The 19,049-nt window shown below is 36.5% G+C and overlaps 1 protein-coding gene and 1 pseudogene across 1 annotated transcript; both read left to right on the top strand.

The window, feature by feature from the left end:
* The first annotated feature begins 3,410 nt into the window (after positions 1-3,410).
* LOC110671016 (F-box/LRR-repeat protein 10-like) lies at positions 3,411-5,014 on the top strand (annotated as a pseudogene).
* A 1,020-nt stretch (positions 5,015-6,034) lies between these two features.
* On the top strand, positions 6,035-8,895 carry LOC110671031 (lysine-specific histone demethylase 1 homolog 1). The gene is given in 4 exon segments (XM_021833391.2): positions 6,035-6,374; positions 6,377-6,791; positions 6,794-8,704; positions 8,846-8,895. Coding segments are annotated over 3 exon segments (2,439 nt in total). The 5' UTR covers positions 6,035-6,116; the 3' UTR covers positions 8,560-8,704; positions 8,846-8,895.
* The last annotated feature ends 10,154 nt before the right edge of the window (positions 8,896-19,049 follow it).

Raw genomic sequence — 19,049 nt, 5'->3', positions numbered from 1 at the left:
TCAATCAATTTCTCAACACATTTATCAACTTTCAAATTTCAAATCCACTATCCAATAATCATCAAAATACTAGCAATCCATTTCATTCAAATTAAATAAAATAGTTTCATTCATATTTCATTAGAGACAAAACAATTTATATATACATCATTACAAAATTTACATCAAAGGAAGTTTAAACTAAATTTTTATTATAAACTTCATACAAACTTTGTACAAGTTGCTCAAGACCCATTTACATGTCCATACATTTATATGCAATGCATACATCAAAAGAAATATTTACAATTAGGGTATAAATTATACCCGGTGACTTCAAGCTGATAGCTCCTCATACCTCAAAGCCTCTGCTCTCCTCTAGTCTCAGATCTCACATAAAGAATAGAAGCTATCGCTAAGGACTAGGACTGGTGCACAACATACTAAAATAATCTTTATGCAAAACTTAAATCACATTTATTCAAAAATTTGGCTGAACATGAGAATTAAGTACAAATCATGCATTATGAGATTTTAAATGAAAACCAAGTTCATTTCAAAGTATCAAAACACATTTCATAAAACCCACAGTTAGATCATGCCATTCGAAACAAATAGAATCTCAATAGCCAGAGGCTAAAGAGAAATCATATCACAAGGCTAGCTAGCTCAAATATATGGATATCCATTCACATCCTCTTCTACTGGCACACCTCAACACTTCTCCAGAGAAGGAATCAAAATTCGAAACTAATTACCCGCACTAGTCATGCTAGTGAGGTGTTCAAATATATGGTCATGACACTGTGGTTTCAAAACTTATCTTAACAATTTGCTAAACATTGTCATTTCAAATATACACAACTAACTTTCCACAATTTAAATCAAAACATCATAAAAATTGTCATAATTCACTGATTCAAATTATTCAAAACAATATGCAGAAATAATTTACAAAAGTTATACGTTGTGCACAAACCTCAAGCGAGTCGCCTCTTGGCCTCGACTCGGTTCCTCGGGTTCTTTCCCAGTATCCTTTCCAACTGAAACACACAATTTTACAATGTTTCAGTACTAGAACTTAACATAAACCTAAAATAAATTTAGCTTCACTTTTACCTAGCTCTAACGTGTTAAATTCGATGTTCTCAAAATTTTTGTGTTTCGAGTTAATATTCACTACACTATTCAAGTCAAATAGTTGACTTTCTAAGGCTTAATAGGTATGGGAACTCCAACTTCACCCACATACCACATTTTGGTCACTAAACTTGTTGGTTTTGGTCATTTTCTCAAAACTTAGGTCTTTTAGGCAAAATTGCCAATTTTTAGTTTTAGTGTCCTTAATTGTACTGTTTCATTGATCAGTTTACTGTTAGAATTTGGCAAAACTTTCTTCATAGAAAATGTTCCTTATTGTCTTAAGTTTATTCTCCTTTTTGAATCACCCCAATTGGAGTTTTGTAGCTCAAGTTATAAGCAAATTACATTTATCGCTCATGCCGCAGAATTTGGTTCGTAGATTTGTTGATTCAACTTCATTCAGTAATTTGATCAAGTTAAGTTCATAATTTAGTCTAATTTTCTTCATATGAAATATTCTACCATGTCTTAGGTTTCCATCGGTTCAAGAATTGCCTAAATCGGAGTTTTCTAGAGAGAGTTATAGCCATTGAAACTTTACTGTTCAAATGGCAAATCTGCGATCTGCATTCGGTGACCTAACTTGGCTCAAGAATTTGATTGGGTTAATGGCATAATTTGGGTTGGTTCTTCATGAAAGTTTTAGGTCTATATCTCTTCTAACCACTGGTAAAATTTCAGGTCATTTAGACCTTCCTAGTTTCGAGTTATGACCAAATGAACAAACATTGTTCATTTGGTCACTTGCAAAGTGACTGTAATTTTTCAACTTTGATCAATTTGTTCACTAGGTTTTAGTCACTTTTGGGCATGATTCCTAAATGAAAATTGTGTCATTTAGTGCCTATTTTCATCTCCAATTAGTCCCATATCCATTGGACTTGTAAAATTTCATTTTGATCCTCAAAGGAAATTTTGGTCATGTCACAAAGACATGACCTTATCTAATCCGAATTGGCTTTTAATTCCAACACTTCTAACACACCTCATTTGGTCACAAATGACCATTTTTCACTTCACATTAGGTCAAAGACACCATTTACAAATTTCTCCAAATTTTTGCCTCAAAACCCTAGGTCTCAAACCCTAACCACTCTAATCCATTGCAATTAACTAATTCAAAGCATATAAACACAATCTTTCAACTCATTCAAGCATCTTAACATGTTTAACTCAATCAAACTCATGCAAATCACTCTCCCCTCCCTGCTGGATGAATTTTAGTTTAGTCCCTCATACATATATTTTTTTTTTTTTTTAAGTTTATTTCTATGCTCTTGATGCTATACATACACTAATTAAACTAAAAACTTGATGTTTGCATTACTTACCTTGTTAGGTGTCTTTGAACTTTCACTTCCTCTCAATTTTCTTCAATTCTTTGATGAACAATCTTCCTCTCAAGTGATTAAATCAAGTTTTTGTGAAGCAAGTATGGGAGGATTTGGGGTTTAATGGTGGTTTCAAAGCTTGAAGCAAGCTTTAATGGAGGTTTACAATGGTGAGGGAGAGAGAAACGTAAATGGTGAGGAAGATGAGGCTTTTTACTCTTTTTTTTTTTTTTTTTTTCTTTTGTTTTTATCCTTATGGAAGACTCAAAAATCTATTTAATTAATTTATTAATTATATGACTTATGGCATCATGCATGATATCATGCATAATGTCATCTTCCTACACCTTTTTAACTTTTTCATTTTCTCTTCTTTTTTTTTCTTTAATTTAATTCTCGATTCTGAAATTTTCTTTTCTCCAATTTTATTTGACAGTTAGGTCAGGAGTCAGCTCTCGGGGTCAATTGACCAAATTGCCCCTCGCCGGTTCATCCCGGTTTGCAATTAATTCCATATTTCTTCCGGCTCCCTGACCTAATTATTTGACTGGCTTAACAGTTATTTTTCGTGATTTTCTCTTTTTCACTGTGTTTATAAGGGTCCTAAGGACCGTGGCGTCACATTTTACGGTTCGAAATTTGAGTTTAAAACGACTTCAGATCGTTCTAGAAGGTCACCCATCACGTGACTCTCTGCTTAACTTCTTATGTTCTATTTTTCTTGTTTATACTTAACTAATTGGACATTACTAATTATTTGTGTTTATGGCTTCTCTAGTTGTCTTAAGTGTGGTTCTAATCTCCTTAATTGTCTGCACTCGATTCTAAGCAGTGAAATCTACTGTGCGTGCTATACAAATAGGGGTGTTACATGGAGGATTTAGGAAACAACTCCTAAAGCTTGTGTCACTATTCATGAACCTTGGCAAATGAAAATGATAAGAGAAATGACTTGGTCAGTATCCCTTTTGGCCATATGGTGTAATAATTTAATGGTAGGCTATATTTTCATGCGTATCATTCCATCTTATTACATTCCATTCGCTAGAGATTATTAGCATATAAATGGCTCATCTATGGGATATCTATTTGTGATACTTTGTAAATGTTTTGAATCTTTTAACTTAATTAGTTCATAACCATCTTAGAATCATTTAATATTTTCCCTCTAATACCCCTTTTTTCTTCTGGTAAGGATTGATTTTGATGTTTGATGTCTTGTTATTTTTGCACCATAATTTTGCTCGAGCATGGGCTTTGGCTTCAGAAAAACTCACTTCCCTTAAGATTGGCTATGTTTCTTCAGTAATGGTAACTGAACTACTAAGCCCAAGAGTGGGACCCCATCAATCAATGAACCACATTCGACCATCCATTTTGCCTAGTATTCAAAAATTAAAGCTTTAGAGACTATATTACTGACACTATGGTGGGCACAATATCCAAAGGTCTCATGTCTTTAACCCATTTGGATCTTCGAGACACACCCCTCATTGAACCAAGAATTACATTTGATCTTACAAATTCTGGCCTTTAACAGCTCAATCAGTATGGGAAACAGAAACATCTCTCATTATTTTGAAGCCAGGAGTTCATAGTTACATATTTTAAATGAGTTAATGATCTTAGCATCCTCTTAATGGCAAGTGTGCAAACATAGAAAGTATATGTCTCAATGGCTTTTTGTCATGTTACAGATATAGGGTTCAAAACAATATTACATTCATGGTCCCACTTATACAGGCTTAGGGTGTCTCATGGGATCCATTTAACTGATTTGGTTTTCCATGATATATCTACAACATCACTTTGTTTGACTCATGCGTAGCTTGAGATGGTGTAACCTTTTAACTAACCATGCAATTGAAAATTTGGTATCAAACACACACCTTAAAGTTCTTGACTTGAGATATTGCAAAAGCCTTGGGGATGAAGTCGTCAGAGCTATCAGCACTCTTTCTGAGTTAAAGAGTTTACTTCTAGATGGATCTGATATATGTGATTCAGGATTGTCATACTTGAAAGGCAGAGTCATAGGTTCATTAGTTTCATTATCTGTCAAAGGCTGCAAGAGACTTGCAGATAAATGCATTCTGTTATATTTAAAGGTTCTTCTAAACTAGAATTGCAAGAATTGGATATATCAAATCTCCCTAATCTCTCTGATAATGGAGTTCTCTACCTTGCAAAAAGTGGAGTACCAATATCAGCACTTAGAATGCGACAATGTCCACTTATAAGTGATATTTCAATAATGGCATTAGCCTTGATGCGAGTTGATGTGGACCATGGACATGGGAGTAGCTTGCGCTTGTTGGATATTTACAACTATGGTGGAATTACACAACTTGCATTCCATTGGTTGAAGAATACCCTATTTTCTAAGGTTGAGATGGTTGGGAGTGACAGGAAATGTAAATAGGGATATTGTAGATGCATTAGCTAGGAATAGACCATTCTTGCATATGGCAATCCATGCAGAGGAGCTGGGGATTGACTAGTGGGATAACTCAGACAGTTTACACATGTATGACTATGATGAGGTGGATGAACTTGAATAATTGCTCTTGTAAGGAGAGTTTGAGAATGATGATGAAGAGATGATCAATCAAATTAATATAGCAATGTTCGACTAGTATGTGGCATAAAATTATATTATACCTATATTTATATGGTTTTTTTTTTTTTTGTGACTTTGTTTGTGGGTGTCTTGAAGTTGTAACTTTGTATATTTTAGACTCAAGTAGGAGATGAAACTTCTTAGCTTTCTTGCTTTTCTCTGCTTCATTATGTTGGCTAAAGTAATGGGTTTGGTTGCTTTTGGTGTTCAGCAAATTGTACATACACACTGTTTCATAAAGAAGTGATGGTGATTTTCTAAGTTATGGGAACCGCTCACAAACTCGAGTTCATGTTCAAGTTCCATTGTTTAAGCCAATGAGTCACATAACTTTTAATTCAGAAATCTCTTTCATGCTCTCTATAGGATATGTTTAGACGGTTGAGAAAAATATTTTTTAAAAATATTAGAAAATATTAATTAAAAATTAAATTTTGTATGTTTTAACTATAAAATTCTTTTCATTTTAAGTATGAGAATATAAAATTAATTAAAGAAAAATTAATTAAATTAAATTCTTATAAAATTTTACATTTTAAATAAGAGGATAAGAGAATAAGTATCTAATAATATTTGGAATGGAAAGTTTGTTTTAGCCACACATAGAGAAAGGAAATTATGATAGGCCAATGTGTAAATCAGGTGGTTTTCTATTTGATTAATTGCATAAATCATGTTACAAACTCAAGTGTAACAAAAAAAAACAATACTCTCTTTTCTTTTGGGATATTATAAGGGAGTTATAAAATGATGAAATGATAAGTGTGAAATGGAATAAAAAATAATTTAATTAATTTTACATTATTAAAAAAATATAAAAATTTTTAAAATATTTACATTTCAATTTTTAAAATAAAAATAAATGCTAAAAAGTCAATAAATAAATATAAATATTTTTTATGTACTTTCATTTATTTCTTAAAATAATTTGTAAATAACAAACCCCCTAAAAATAGGGCCATTTCTATAAGCCCAGCTTAGACGTTCTCTACCTCTCTGGGTTGCCTGTTTCCGAACTAACCGAAACCTAGTCATAAACCCAAATGGAAACCACAGAAGAGCCGGAGCTTCCTCGAGACCCCTCAGACAACCGTAACGACGTTGTCTCCGACGACTCCTCACCGGAAACCGACCTCACTCTCTCTCCAATCCAACCCCAAAACCACATTAACGATCCCCAAAATTCTTCTGAAAACCACCTCCCACACTCATCCGAAACCCAGTCTCCACCACCCAATACGACACTCGACGCTCCCGTTTCAGACTCTCAAGACGATTCCTCCGACCCAATCCCGAAGCCACCCTCGAAGAACAGCCCCAAAACCCCAATTCTACAGACCCCGCTCCACCACCAAAACGACGACGCCGTAGAAAGCGGTTCTTCACCGAAATCAACGGAAACCCGTCGTTTCGCCGGCAGAGGATAGCCGGAGGCCTGTCCGAAGAACTCAACGTCGAAGCACTCATTGCAATCTCCGTAGGTTTTCCCGTCGATTCGCTCACCGAAGAAGAAATCGAAGCAAATGTGGTGTCGACAATTGGCGGCACCGAGCAAGATAACTATATTGTTGTGAGGAACCACATTCTTTCTCGGTGGAGATCAAATGTGTCGATTTGGCTTACTCGCGACCACGCTCTTGAGTCAATCCGGGCTGAGTACAAGAACCTGGTCGACTCTGCTTATAATTTTCTACTAGAACATGGCTACATCAACTTCGGCTCGCGCCTGCTGTTAAAGAGGCGCAAAGGGCGTTGCATGAGCGGGCTGAGAGAGCCAATGTGGTGGTTGTAGGGGCAGGTCTCGCTGGACTAGTTGCAGCCAGGCAGCTAGTGGCTATGGGTTTTAAAGTGGTCGTCTTGGAAGGTAGAGCACGGCCAGGTGGTCGTGTGAAAACAAGGAGGATGAAGGGCGATGGGGTGGTGGCTGCCGCCGATGTGGGTGGGAGTGTTCTTACCGGAATCAATGGGAACCCACTAGGAGTTCTTGCAAGGCAATTGGGTTTACCTCTTCATAAGGTGAGAGATATTTGCCCTTTGTATTTACCTGATGGGAAGGCTGTAGATTCAGAGATTGATTCTAGAGTAGAGGTTTCGTTTAATAAATTGTTAGACAGAGTTTGTAAGCTTAGGCAGGCCATGATTGAGGAAGTTAAATCTGTTGATGTTAACTTAGGAACCGCGCTTGAAGCTTTTAGGCATGCTTATAAGGTAGCTGAGGATTCACAGGAGAGAATGCTGTTGAATTGGCATCTTGCAAATTTAGAATATGCAAATGCTTCTCTAATGTCTAATTTGTCTATGGCGTATTGGGATCAGGATGATCCATATGAGATGGGAGGTGACCATTGTTTTATTCCTGGAGGTAATGATACTTTTGTTAAAGAACTTGCTATGGATCTGCCCATTTTCTATGAAAGGACTGTAGAGAGTATTAGGTATGGAGTTGATGGGGTTATTGTTTATGCAAGTGGGCAGGTGTTTCGTGGTGACATGGCGCTCTGTACAGTGCCATTGGGTGTGCTTAAGAAGGGAACTATTGAATTTGTGCCTGAGCTTCCACAAAGAAAGAAAGATGCAATTCAGAGATTGGGATATGGGCTGTTAAATAAGGTGGCACTGTTGTTTCCCTATAATTTTTGGGGAGGAGAGATTGATACATTCGGGCATTTGACAGAAGATTCAAGCATGAGAGGTGAATTCTTTCTGTTTTATAGTTATTCTTCTGTTTCAGGGGGTCCGCTTCTAATTGCTCTTGTTGCTGGGGATGCTGCAGTTAAGTTTGAGACAATGTCTCCAGTGGAGTCTGTTAAAAGGGTCCTAGAAATATTGCGGGGTATTTTCCATCCAAAAGGGATTGTTGTTCCAGATCCAGTTCAGGCAGTCTGTACCCGCTGGGGGAAAGATTGCTTCACATATGGGTCTTATTCTTATGTTGCAGTTGGATCTTCAGGAGATGATTATGATATTCTTGCTGAGAGCATTGGAGATGGAAGGGTTTTCTTTGCGGGAGAGGCAACAAACAAACAGTATCCAGCAACAATGCATGGAGCATTTCTAAGTGGAATGAGAGAGGCTGCTAACATATTGAGAGTGGCCAAGAGGAGGTCTTTGGCTCTGACCAGCAAATTAAACAATGACATTGAGGAAAGTGATGATTTAACTAAATTATATGACACCCCTGATCTGATATTTGGGAGCTTCTCTATTCTGTTTGATCCCAGGTCTAATGATCTTGAATCCCTTTCATTATTAAGGGTCAAATTCCAAGGACCAAAATTGGATTCTTGCTTGCTGTGTCTTTATGGTTTGATTTCCAGGAGGCAGGCCATTGAACTAAGCGAGTTAGATGATGATGGAAAGAGGATGGAAATGTTATGTCACAACTTTCAGGTAAGGTTGGTTGGTAGGAAAGGCTTCTCTGATGCTGGGGATTCCCTTATCATGCACATCAAGGCATCTAGATCCAGACTAAGTGTTGGAATTTGAGTTTGACGCTGGGCATCAAAACAGAAATTCTCTCTTTTGCTGTCCTATGAGTGGAGGTGGCTAACTCAATGGCATCTCAAATATTGGACTTTCCATGGGAACTGGATAATTGATTTTAGAGACAATTATGTGGGTAATAGTTCAGGTATTTCCAAATTGATTTATGCATAATCTGGTTTGATTTTGATGTATTTTATATAGATAGTCTTTTTTGGCTGTAATTCAAACATTGATTTGGGCATAATATTTGCTCAAGGGTAGAACAATATTTTGCTGTTCTTTGCAGAAACAGGTGTCCTCTACAAGAAATTATTGAATGGATGGGAGTTTAGGTTCTCTTAGTCTTTCCAATTTCTACATCAGAGTAATTTTTGAGAAGGATTGGAGAAATGCTCCAATTGCCCATTTTTTAAGAAGATTGAAGCTGATTTGTGTATAGAATTCTAGTAAAATTAATTATCTGTACTTGTGAACCCATCCATGCATATGAAAAGGCGCAAATTTTGGGTTCTGTATAGAGATTTACATAGCACCATACTTCATCTTATCAAATAATTTACTTTGTCAAGATAAAGAAATAAAAAATAAAAAAAGGAAAAGTTGTCCTTGTACTTCTCTTTAACAGAAATGTGATGGATGGATGAGTGAGATTTTCAAATTTTTGTTGTTTCACTGAGGCAGTGGTGGTCCACCTGCAGCAGCCAAAGTTGCAGCACCTTTACCAGGTATTAGTTTCAAGGAGAGCAGCAGTACAGTATACAAGTTTTGTTCAGCTGCTATGAAAATTTAGACAATTCCATCATTGCCAATCTTGAATTCTGGTGATATTAAGCAAGAGAAAGATTTACCTACACAGTGGGTGCTCAAATCTGAAGGCTCGAATACGGTTGGGAGCATTGAGGAAATTCATTGTTTATACGTAGATTATTGCTTGTTTACTTGAGTAGAGATCCAATTTCAGGTGCTTGGTTGGCTGCTGTTTCTGGAGGTGGTCGAAATATTGTTATTGTAGGAGCAAGTGTGCAACTTCTTGATGAGGTGATGCAGTTGATCCACTACTAATCAAAACTCTTATAATCATTGATGATTATTATTGGCATTCTTCGGTTTCTAAAGACATTAATGTGCAAATGCAAGTACTGCTCTAGTTGGTGGAAGACACGCATTGATATGATGGAAACATATGTTAAATTTTTGCTTTTTCAGTGATACTTTATATCAAGGAGTTTTGCATCTTTCTTGCTGTTAGTACATTTTTAAAAATAACAATTTCTAATTTAAAATATGATTTTCCAGTACTGAATTTTTCTCTGATTGGACTTCAAACATTGGTTAAATCAGCATTGCCGTCACCCAGTTCTTAAGTGATTGTCTTACAGAATATTTCAGGGCAATGGTGTGCAGGTTTATGATGAAGCCGATCAGAAAGTTTTTTTTTTTCTGGAAGACCTGGGTTATTATTTTCCAGGTAGAACTTTGTGTGCAGTCACTGTAGTTGAATAAGGAGGAAAACATTTGTTTCCTTTAATGGTCAAATTTCATGCATAAATCATTTTAAAACAATAAAAAATCATGGATAGATAAAGGAGTGTGCATCTCCACTTCTAGATTTTGATCTCTTTTAAATGTTCTGCTGGACATTTTCAGAAGAAATAGTAATGATGAAGAAAATTTATTATTTAGTCATTGAGTTTTATTATTGTGAATAATAATGATTTGATTTTTAAGTTTTGAAAATTGAACTGTTTAATTTATAATTTTTGCTTTCATTAAAATTAGAGTCTTTCCGTCTAATTTCAAAATAATTTGCTGTTAATGTTAATTAAAAAGACAAAAATACCCCTTGTATCTCATTCGTTTCGCTAGAATGTAGGCGCCAACGCTTCTAACTCTCTCTAAAAGAGAGAGAGAAAGTGGCATTCAAGTCATCTGCTCCATAATCAAAATTAATCCCAATAGGCCATCTCTTCCTTCATATGTTTATAGAACCCAGCTCCTTCATATGTTTATAGAACCCATCTCTCAAATCGCGTCTCAACCTTCTTACAGAACCTAGCTCTTTCAAAATGGCATGTGGTTGTTTGGGTCATTTCATTCACTCTCTTCTTATCCTTTCCATAGCGTCGCCCGAGTCTCACTCTCATCCAATCCATCTCTATCTGTTCTCAGTCTCTACGTGGCAAATAGCGACGCACAAGCAATCTGACTTAGTAGTGCCAGTAATAAATAAAAATAAACTACATAACTGAATATGCAGGCATTATGTTGATATTTTATGCAAACTGGAATTTTTGAAAATCATTAACAATATTATTAAATTCAGTACTTTTTATGTTTATTATTTGATAATATTTTATTAAGACTTATTTTAGTTGTCCAAGTAACCTATACAAATTGACAATTTTGGATAAGCGGGTAACCGACCTTTGGGTACCAAGTACTTCGGGCCGTCACACCATCAGTCACAAATTATCTCCAGGTGTGCAACAGAATGGCTAACAAGCCATAACAAGCATCGGGCACAAGGCCAAGTGAGTCAAGCATAGCAAAATGGCCATAGGCCATAATATGATAAAAGGGCAAAAAATGCCATAAATCACGGAATGGGACAAAGCCATATAAAGTACTGCTATCGGAACCCTATTGGCATGCCAACCTATCCAAACCAATCATTCTAGGCATACTAGGGCATATTACAAAATTAATTGTTTAATTCTTTGCACTTAATGTTTGGTGGTTACTATTCACCTTACTATTCATGCATAAATGTTGACTTTTTTATACATAATAGTTATGTTAGTTCTAATTACACCACAATCCCACATTTTGGATTTTAGACTTGTTGGCATTAATGGCCAATCTCAAATCAAAGTTCATTAAAAGTTATTTTAAATTTTCAGATTTTATGGCTAATGTTTACTGTTTTATTGAACCAATCTACAGTGGGATTTTGGCTAAACTTCCTACATCAAAGTTATTCCTTAATGTGTCTTCTTTAATTCCCTTTCTTAATCACTCCATTTGGAGTTTTTTAGCTCAAGTTATGGTCTTTTTACCATAACTGGTCAAATTCATCCATGTCCAGAATTTCTGGACAGGATTTGGTTCTGGTAGTTTTGGTGTCTTGATTTTGACTAGTAGTTTGAATTGGTTATGGTCAGAATTTAGGTTTCTATTCTTCATAAAAGTTGTTCTAAATTGTCTTAGCTTTCCATGTGTTCAAAAATCAGGTCATTTAGACCTCTCTACACAAAGTTATGGCCAATTGAACAAACACTATTCATTTAGTCAATTTTCCAGGTCCAGAATTATGGTATCCGGATTTAGGCAATTTTTAGGTCAACTTAAGTTGGTGTTCTAGTCAGGGTCCCTTCATAAAAATGTGGCATTATGTGCCATTTCACCTTCAATTGGCCTTGCACCAATTGGAGCTACATAAGTCAAGTTATTGTAGCCTAACCATCTTTGGACTCAAGTCCAGAAATTCTGGCACAACAAGGGCAGATACCAAATCAATTCTTAATGCCACAATTCATTCTAAATTAGGGTCAATTCATCTCAAATGGTCACTAATTGACCATTAGAACCTTAATTCCACAACACATGAGCAAAACCCTAATTAGCCCAACTCTAATTCCCAATTTCACTAATCTTGCACACATATACAATTTAGGATTTCAATTCACCTATTTACATCAAAACGCATCTCTACACCAATTTAATTTCATTAAAAGCCATTAAACCCAATTATGTTTATGGCTGCCGAAAATTAGAGAGTGCCCTAACATGTTTATTTTTGTTCAATTTTCACAAATCCTAACTCAATTCATAGTTCTAACAAGGAATTTAAAGAGATAGAAGAAGAAATGGACACCAACCTCAATTAGAGTTTTCCCAACTTGTTAAAACTCCTTCCTTTCTACTTCTTTTTGCTTCTAGGCACCTTAGCAAGGTTAGAAATGAAATTTTAATAAAGGTGATTAGGGGAAATACGGTGAGAATCAAAGGTTATGCAAGGTAGAAGGAAGAGCAACAATGGAGGGAGGAGAGAGATGGAGGGAGGCCAAATGAGGAAATGGGGACAAAGAAGCTGATTTTTATTTGTTTTTATCCTCTTTCAATTGTTTTATGTAAGCTTGTTGAATGGTGATTGGTTGGAAAATTTTATTGCATCATGGTGACATGTGCATGATGTCATAATTTGGGATTTTAATTTCATTTTCTTTTTCTCTCTTCTCTAATCATTTTTAATTAATTTTTCATCAATATAAATTCACATTTTATGTCATAAATCTCACTTACTTAAATGGACAAGTTGGTTAAAAATCATCTCTGGAGGTGAAATGACCAAAATGCCCTTCGTGTAGCTTAACGAGCTAAAATTATGCATGTCTGGAATTAATTAAATTTTCCTTGTGTTTTCTTGATAATCTATTGTCATCGAAACCTCAATAATCCTTCCCTGGATTCCCAAAAATTATTTAACAGAGTTTTCATGTGACACCCCTTACCAGTCTACGATGTGGCAGTGTGACACCTGCAGTCTACGGTGTGGCGAGCAAGTTATGTCACTCGGTGTCTGAGCACCAATTTATGTTTCTATTCCTTTTTAATTCATTTATTTTCAATTTTTGGTAAATCTGAATTTTTCCAAAAATTTTATAGAAAATCCAGTCAGAGTGTGTAAATTGAAATTGAAAAATAATTCTTGAACCTATTTAAAAACACTTCCAATATAATTTCCAACTCCAAACTCCATTATACACATTCAAGTCAATCTCAAAATCTCAATCTCAAATCACAACACTATTTTCAGAAATTTTTCTTTTCACTTCATCACTTGAAGCATATTCATAAATATTTCTCAACATTTCATTTATCAACATACATTATGCAGAAAATTTCAATAATATGAAATTTCATATATTTACATTAATACATAATTATAAAAGTTTATAGTTACAATCCAAACTAATACAAAATGCCAAAATACAAAATGCTCTCAAAATCCTATGTCCTACCATATGCACTACAGGTGTGAGGTGACTCGGGACTACGGATGCAAATCTGAAGGCTCACCCAGTCTGATGTTTGCTGGGCTCACTAGCTAGGTCTCCAGTACCTGCGTGTGGCAAAAGCGACGCGCTAAGTAATTCTACTTAGTGGTGACAATATAAAATAAAATAAAACGAATATGCAGAATGTATACATTTTTGGTAGACTTAACTTCTGATATTATTTGCATTATTATTCGATTAAAATTTGGTAAGATTTATTATCATTGCCTAAGTAACCCATACTAATTAACTGGACTGGATAAACAGGTAAACTGGCACTGGGTACTAAGTACCTCAGACCATCACACCATCGGTCACATTGTGTCTTCCGATGTGCAACAGAACAGTTAATAAGCTGTAATAATTATCGGGGTTAAAACCCAAGTGTAATAATTCAAATAACATAGCCAAAGGCTATTATGTCACAGAATGGCATGGGATGTAACAACATCCCTATAGCAACTCCGTACATTCTCATTAGATGATCGGTATTGGTCGCACAGTTAGAACGCTCGGAAAAATATTTAAACTAAAGTGAGGAACCATAATTAACTCAAATATTAATAAGAAAAATTTATAAAAAATTTTAGAAATAAAATACAACCAAGTTAAATGAGCAGGTGCCCTAGCGATGGGTAACCTAGTAGGAAGTTACGGTTCTCGCACCTAGAGCCCTAGACACAGGAAAATTCATAAAATAATTTTTGGGACTCAATAGAAGGGTCATTGAGGTTTATATGCCATTAGAATTCCAAGAAAATGCTTAGAAAAATTTTTCAATCGGTACAGATAATTTTAGTCCGTTAAGCCAAACGGAGGGCATTTTGGTCATTTCGTCTTGAGAGATGATTTTTGGCGACTTGTCAGTTGAGTAAATAATTATTATGACATAATATGTGAATAAATATTGCTAAAAATTAAATTGAAATTTAGTAAACAAGAAAAGGAAAGAAAATTAAAGGAATTAGAATTATGACATCATTATGATGTCATTAAAAATCCTCCCACCCAATCAAACTTTGACACATGGCATTAACTTATTTAAAATGACTTAATGGGCAGAAAAAAAGAAAGAAAAATCAGTTGCTTCTTCAACCTTTGGGCAGCCAAAAAACGTGGAGAGAGAGAGAGAGAGAGGAAGGAAAACTCCATTAAAGCTTTTCCAAGCTTTGGTTCACCCATCAAACTACCTCAAAACCCTAGCCTCCCTTCACAAGAACTCATCCTCACACCTAGAGCAAGCTTTGGATAGCAAAAAGAAAGGAAGAAAGTGAAGTTTTGAAGCCTTGGAAAGTGCCTAAGTCAAGGTTAGTGCCAATTTCTTCTAAAAATTTTGTGTATGGCTGCCATTGAACATGATTTTGGTGTTGAAATTCATGGATTGTATGTGTATAAAAATTTTAGTTGTTGGAGTTAGGGTTTGAGGCACAAAACTTGGATTTTATTCATGTGTTGGTGAATGAAACTTTAAATGGTCAATTAGTGACCATTTGGCTGTGTATGATGAGGAATTGAAGTGAGTTGAGGCTTGGCATTTGTGTATGGGTGAGCTGTCTTGGCTGACCTGCAGGACTGAGCATGAGTCCAGCAGGTTTGGGCAGCAATAAATGGAGTTGTAGAAGTTCAATTGGTGCAATAACAATTGGACATGAAACTAGACACATAATGGCACAACTTTGGTGAAGAAACCCTGCCCAGAAAACCAAACTAAGTTAATCTAAAAATTGTCCTAATCCGGGTGACTTGCATTCTGCCTGGGCAAAATGACCAAATGAACAGTATTTATTCATTTGGTCATAACTCAGTGTAGAAAGGTCCAATTGACCTGAAATTTTACCAGAAGAAAGCTGAGACATAGACCTAAAACTTTCATGAAGAACACAAATCCAAATTCTGACCATAACCTAGTCAAATTGCCAACCAAACTTAGGTTACCAAATCTGGCAGAACCAGTTTTGCCCAGAATTTTGGATTCTGTCTAATCTGGCCAGTTATGGTGTTTAGGCCATAACTTGAGCTACAAAACTCCAAATGGAGTGATTCAAAAAAGGAAATGTAACTAGACAAAATAAGGAACAACTTTCATGAAGACAATTTTGCCAAATTTCTACTGTAAAAATGACCAATGGAATAGTAAACACAAGGCTTGAAATTTGAAAATTTTGAACAACTAACATTAAGCTTAGAAATGGTATTGGCAACCAATACCAACAATTTTAGAATGCAAAATGTGGTATGTTGGGAGTATTAGAACCAATGTACCTATTGTCTATGCAAAAGTCAACATTTTAGTTGACTAATGAAATAAATAGTAACACATAAACTTAAATTTCAAGAATTGTAAAGTTTAAAAGTGTAACATGCCCTAGTACACCTAGCAAGATTGGTTTGGATAGGTTGGCATGCCAATTGGGTTCGATTAGCGATCGCACATGGCATTATGCCATTACGTGATTTTATGGCTTTTAGCCATTCGACATTGTGTTGAGACTTGGCCTTGTGCTAATGTTATTGACTTATTAGGCTGTACATTTGCCTGGAGACACATATGTGACCGATGGTGTGATGGACCGAGGTACTTGATACGATGCGGTTACCCATTGATCGATCCGATCGTCGGTATAGATTACTTAGGCAACCAAAAATGAAAGTGGATAAATTTAATGAAATAATGAATATAACAAGTACAAAATAAGTAAGACTACAAATACTTATCGAAAATTTGTATGAAATGAGACATCAATACATTCATTGCATATTTATTTTCTGTTATTTCTTTTTATTTTATTATTGGCACCACTAAGCATTATTGCTTAGCGCGTTGCTTCTGCCACGCGTAGGTTCTGGAGAGACCGATCGAGAGCCCAGTAGACCACAGACTGGGTGAGACCTTCTGCAGCTCTGCATAATGTCCGTGTCACCTCACCGACATCAATGCATTGGTAGGACACTAGGTTTCATTTTGGGTATTTTGTAATTAACTTTTATTTTCTCATATGTAATTGAAACTTATGTAATGTATTTTGGTATTAATGTAAATAGTGAAAATTGTGTTTATGAATTAAAAAGTGAATATTTATTTATGACTTTTACATGATTATCATATGAGATGAATGATTGAGAAATGGAAATGTTGTTGAAAAAAATATTGAGATTTTGTTGATGAAATGGAGTTTGGGATTGATTGAAAATATTGGAAGTGTTTTTCACAGGTTTCGAAGAACTGTTTTCTCCATTTTTAGCCGGTACTCTGCCGGATTTTCTATAAAATTTGTGGAACCTCAAATAAATTTATGATTTCAATAAATGACTAAAATGAATTATATTTCACAAATTGTACTCCATAACTATGAAAAAAAAAATAAATTAGGAAGAATAAAAATGATTGAATTAAAATAGGGTGTTAAATTTTTGTGTGGCATATCTTGCTTGGCTACTTTGTGAAGCAGGTAAGGGGTGTCACATTTAGTGGTATCAGAGCACAGTTTAGGCGTTTCTGGGCTAGATTGAGTCCATACTATGCATTGCATTTGAGTCGAGGTGACACTAATGCAGATCTGTTGTCTTTGTTAAATAGGATATGGACCCTTCGTCTCAGAGGGCAGTTGAGGAGGAAGTGGAGAGTCATGCTCCACTGCTTGGTGAGGCGGAGGTAGAGGAAAACCAGCTCCACCGGCTCAGTGAGCACCTTTCGGCCTCCACAGGCCATGTTCCAGCAAATGGCCAAATTCTTCAGATAAATGGCTGGGGTAATGCCACCACCACCACCATCTCCAATGTAAATCACACTGGAAAGACGAGAAAATTTGGAGCGATGGATTTCTTTGGCAAGAGAGAAGATGATTACATTGCAGAAAATTGGTTGAAACAGCAGGAAGAGTTTTAAAACAACTCCACTTTGCACTCGAGTAAAATCTAGAAGTCATTGTATCTACTGTTGCAAGATGATGCATATGAATGGTGGGATACGGTGTCTAATGAAGTACAGCCAGAAGTAATAACTTGGGACTTCTTCCTCTCAAAATTCAAGAAAAAATATGTGGGTAGTGTATACCTGGAAGAGAGAAGAAGAGTGTTCATTAACTTTGAGGCGAGAGGTGACGGTGGTCGAGTTTGAAAAGGAATTTGTCGGACTAAGCCGCTATGGAAGGAGATAGTCCTAATGAAGTCGAAAGGTGTAAGAGATTTGAAGATGGATTAAATGACAACATAAAGATCATGATTCTGCCTTGAGAATCATGAGACTTCACCAAGTTAGTGAAAGCGCAATAAAAGTTGAAAAGGTTAGAATAAGTGAGCAGACCAAAGAGAGAGACAAAGAGGAGCCCAGGTCAGTCTAGTTCATCTCCGACACCTGGAAAGAAGTTTAAGGGTCCACCTGCACTGAGTTCAGGTCAACCACAAAGTCAGGGTCAGACCCAAGGGCCCAAGCCATAGTTCACCCCTAGGAGAGATCACCCACACCATCGGTGGCGCTCTCCGAGGGCGAGTTCAAGGACCAGCCCTAGCATCTTCTGCATGTCTACATTGTGCAAGTGGCATAAGGGAGTGTTGGAGAGTGGCGGTGCTGCTTAAGGTGTGGGTCGACAGAGCATCGTTGAGGCTGTCCCACGAGAACTACTACTGCTACTCCAACACAAGCGAGACACCTCCTGCACCACAAAGGGTAGGAAATCGGCAAATCTGAGGATGGGACCATCACGAGGCCTACATCCGAGCCGTGAGAGAGGCACGAGGCGGACCACTGCGAGCCTATGCCATGAGAGCTCAGAAGGAGCAAGATGCCTCGGACATCATCCGGGGAACGTTCTCCCTCTACAATACATCGGTGCATGCAGTGGTGGATCCAGGATCCACTCATTCATACCTATGCATCAACCTACCCGTAGAAAGGGGATACTAGTAGGAGAGTGACCAAGACATCCTGGTCACTAATCCATTTGGCCATAGTGTAGTGGTGAACAAAGTGTACAAGGGTTGCCTGTTAAGGATTCAGGGATATGAATTCTTGGTAGACTTGATTGAGTTGCCTTTCCATGAGTTTGACGTGATTTTAGGAATGGACTGGTTGTCACATCATCAGGCAATGGTTGATTGTGAACTGAAAATGATTTCTTTGAAAACTCCTGAGCGTAATGAGATTACAGTTGTGGGGGAAAGGACAGATTTCTCGTCCAATGTCATTTCAGCCACAGTTGCAAGAAAACTGATGAGAAAAGGCTGTGAAACCTACCTAGCACATGTGGTGGATACTAGGCAGGCTAAGCCAGATCTGTGTGACATACCCACAGTAGGAGACTTCCCAGATGTATTCCCTGAAGAATTACCTAGCTTGCCACCAGAAAGGGAAGTTGAATTTGCTATTGAGATACTGCTGGGTACAACACCAATCTCTATTGCTCCTTATAGGATGGCACCCACAGAATTGAAAGA

Source organism: Hevea brasiliensis, unplaced genomic scaffold (assembly GCF_030052815.1).
Source record: "Hevea brasiliensis isolate MT/VB/25A 57/8 unplaced genomic scaffold, ASM3005281v1 Scaf76, whole genome shotgun sequence".
NCBI classification, from domain to species: domain Eukaryota; kingdom Viridiplantae; phylum Streptophyta; class Magnoliopsida; order Malpighiales; family Euphorbiaceae; genus Hevea; species Hevea brasiliensis.
Note: the sequence above shows the minus strand (reverse complement) of the source record. Positions and strands in the feature narration are given on the sequence as shown.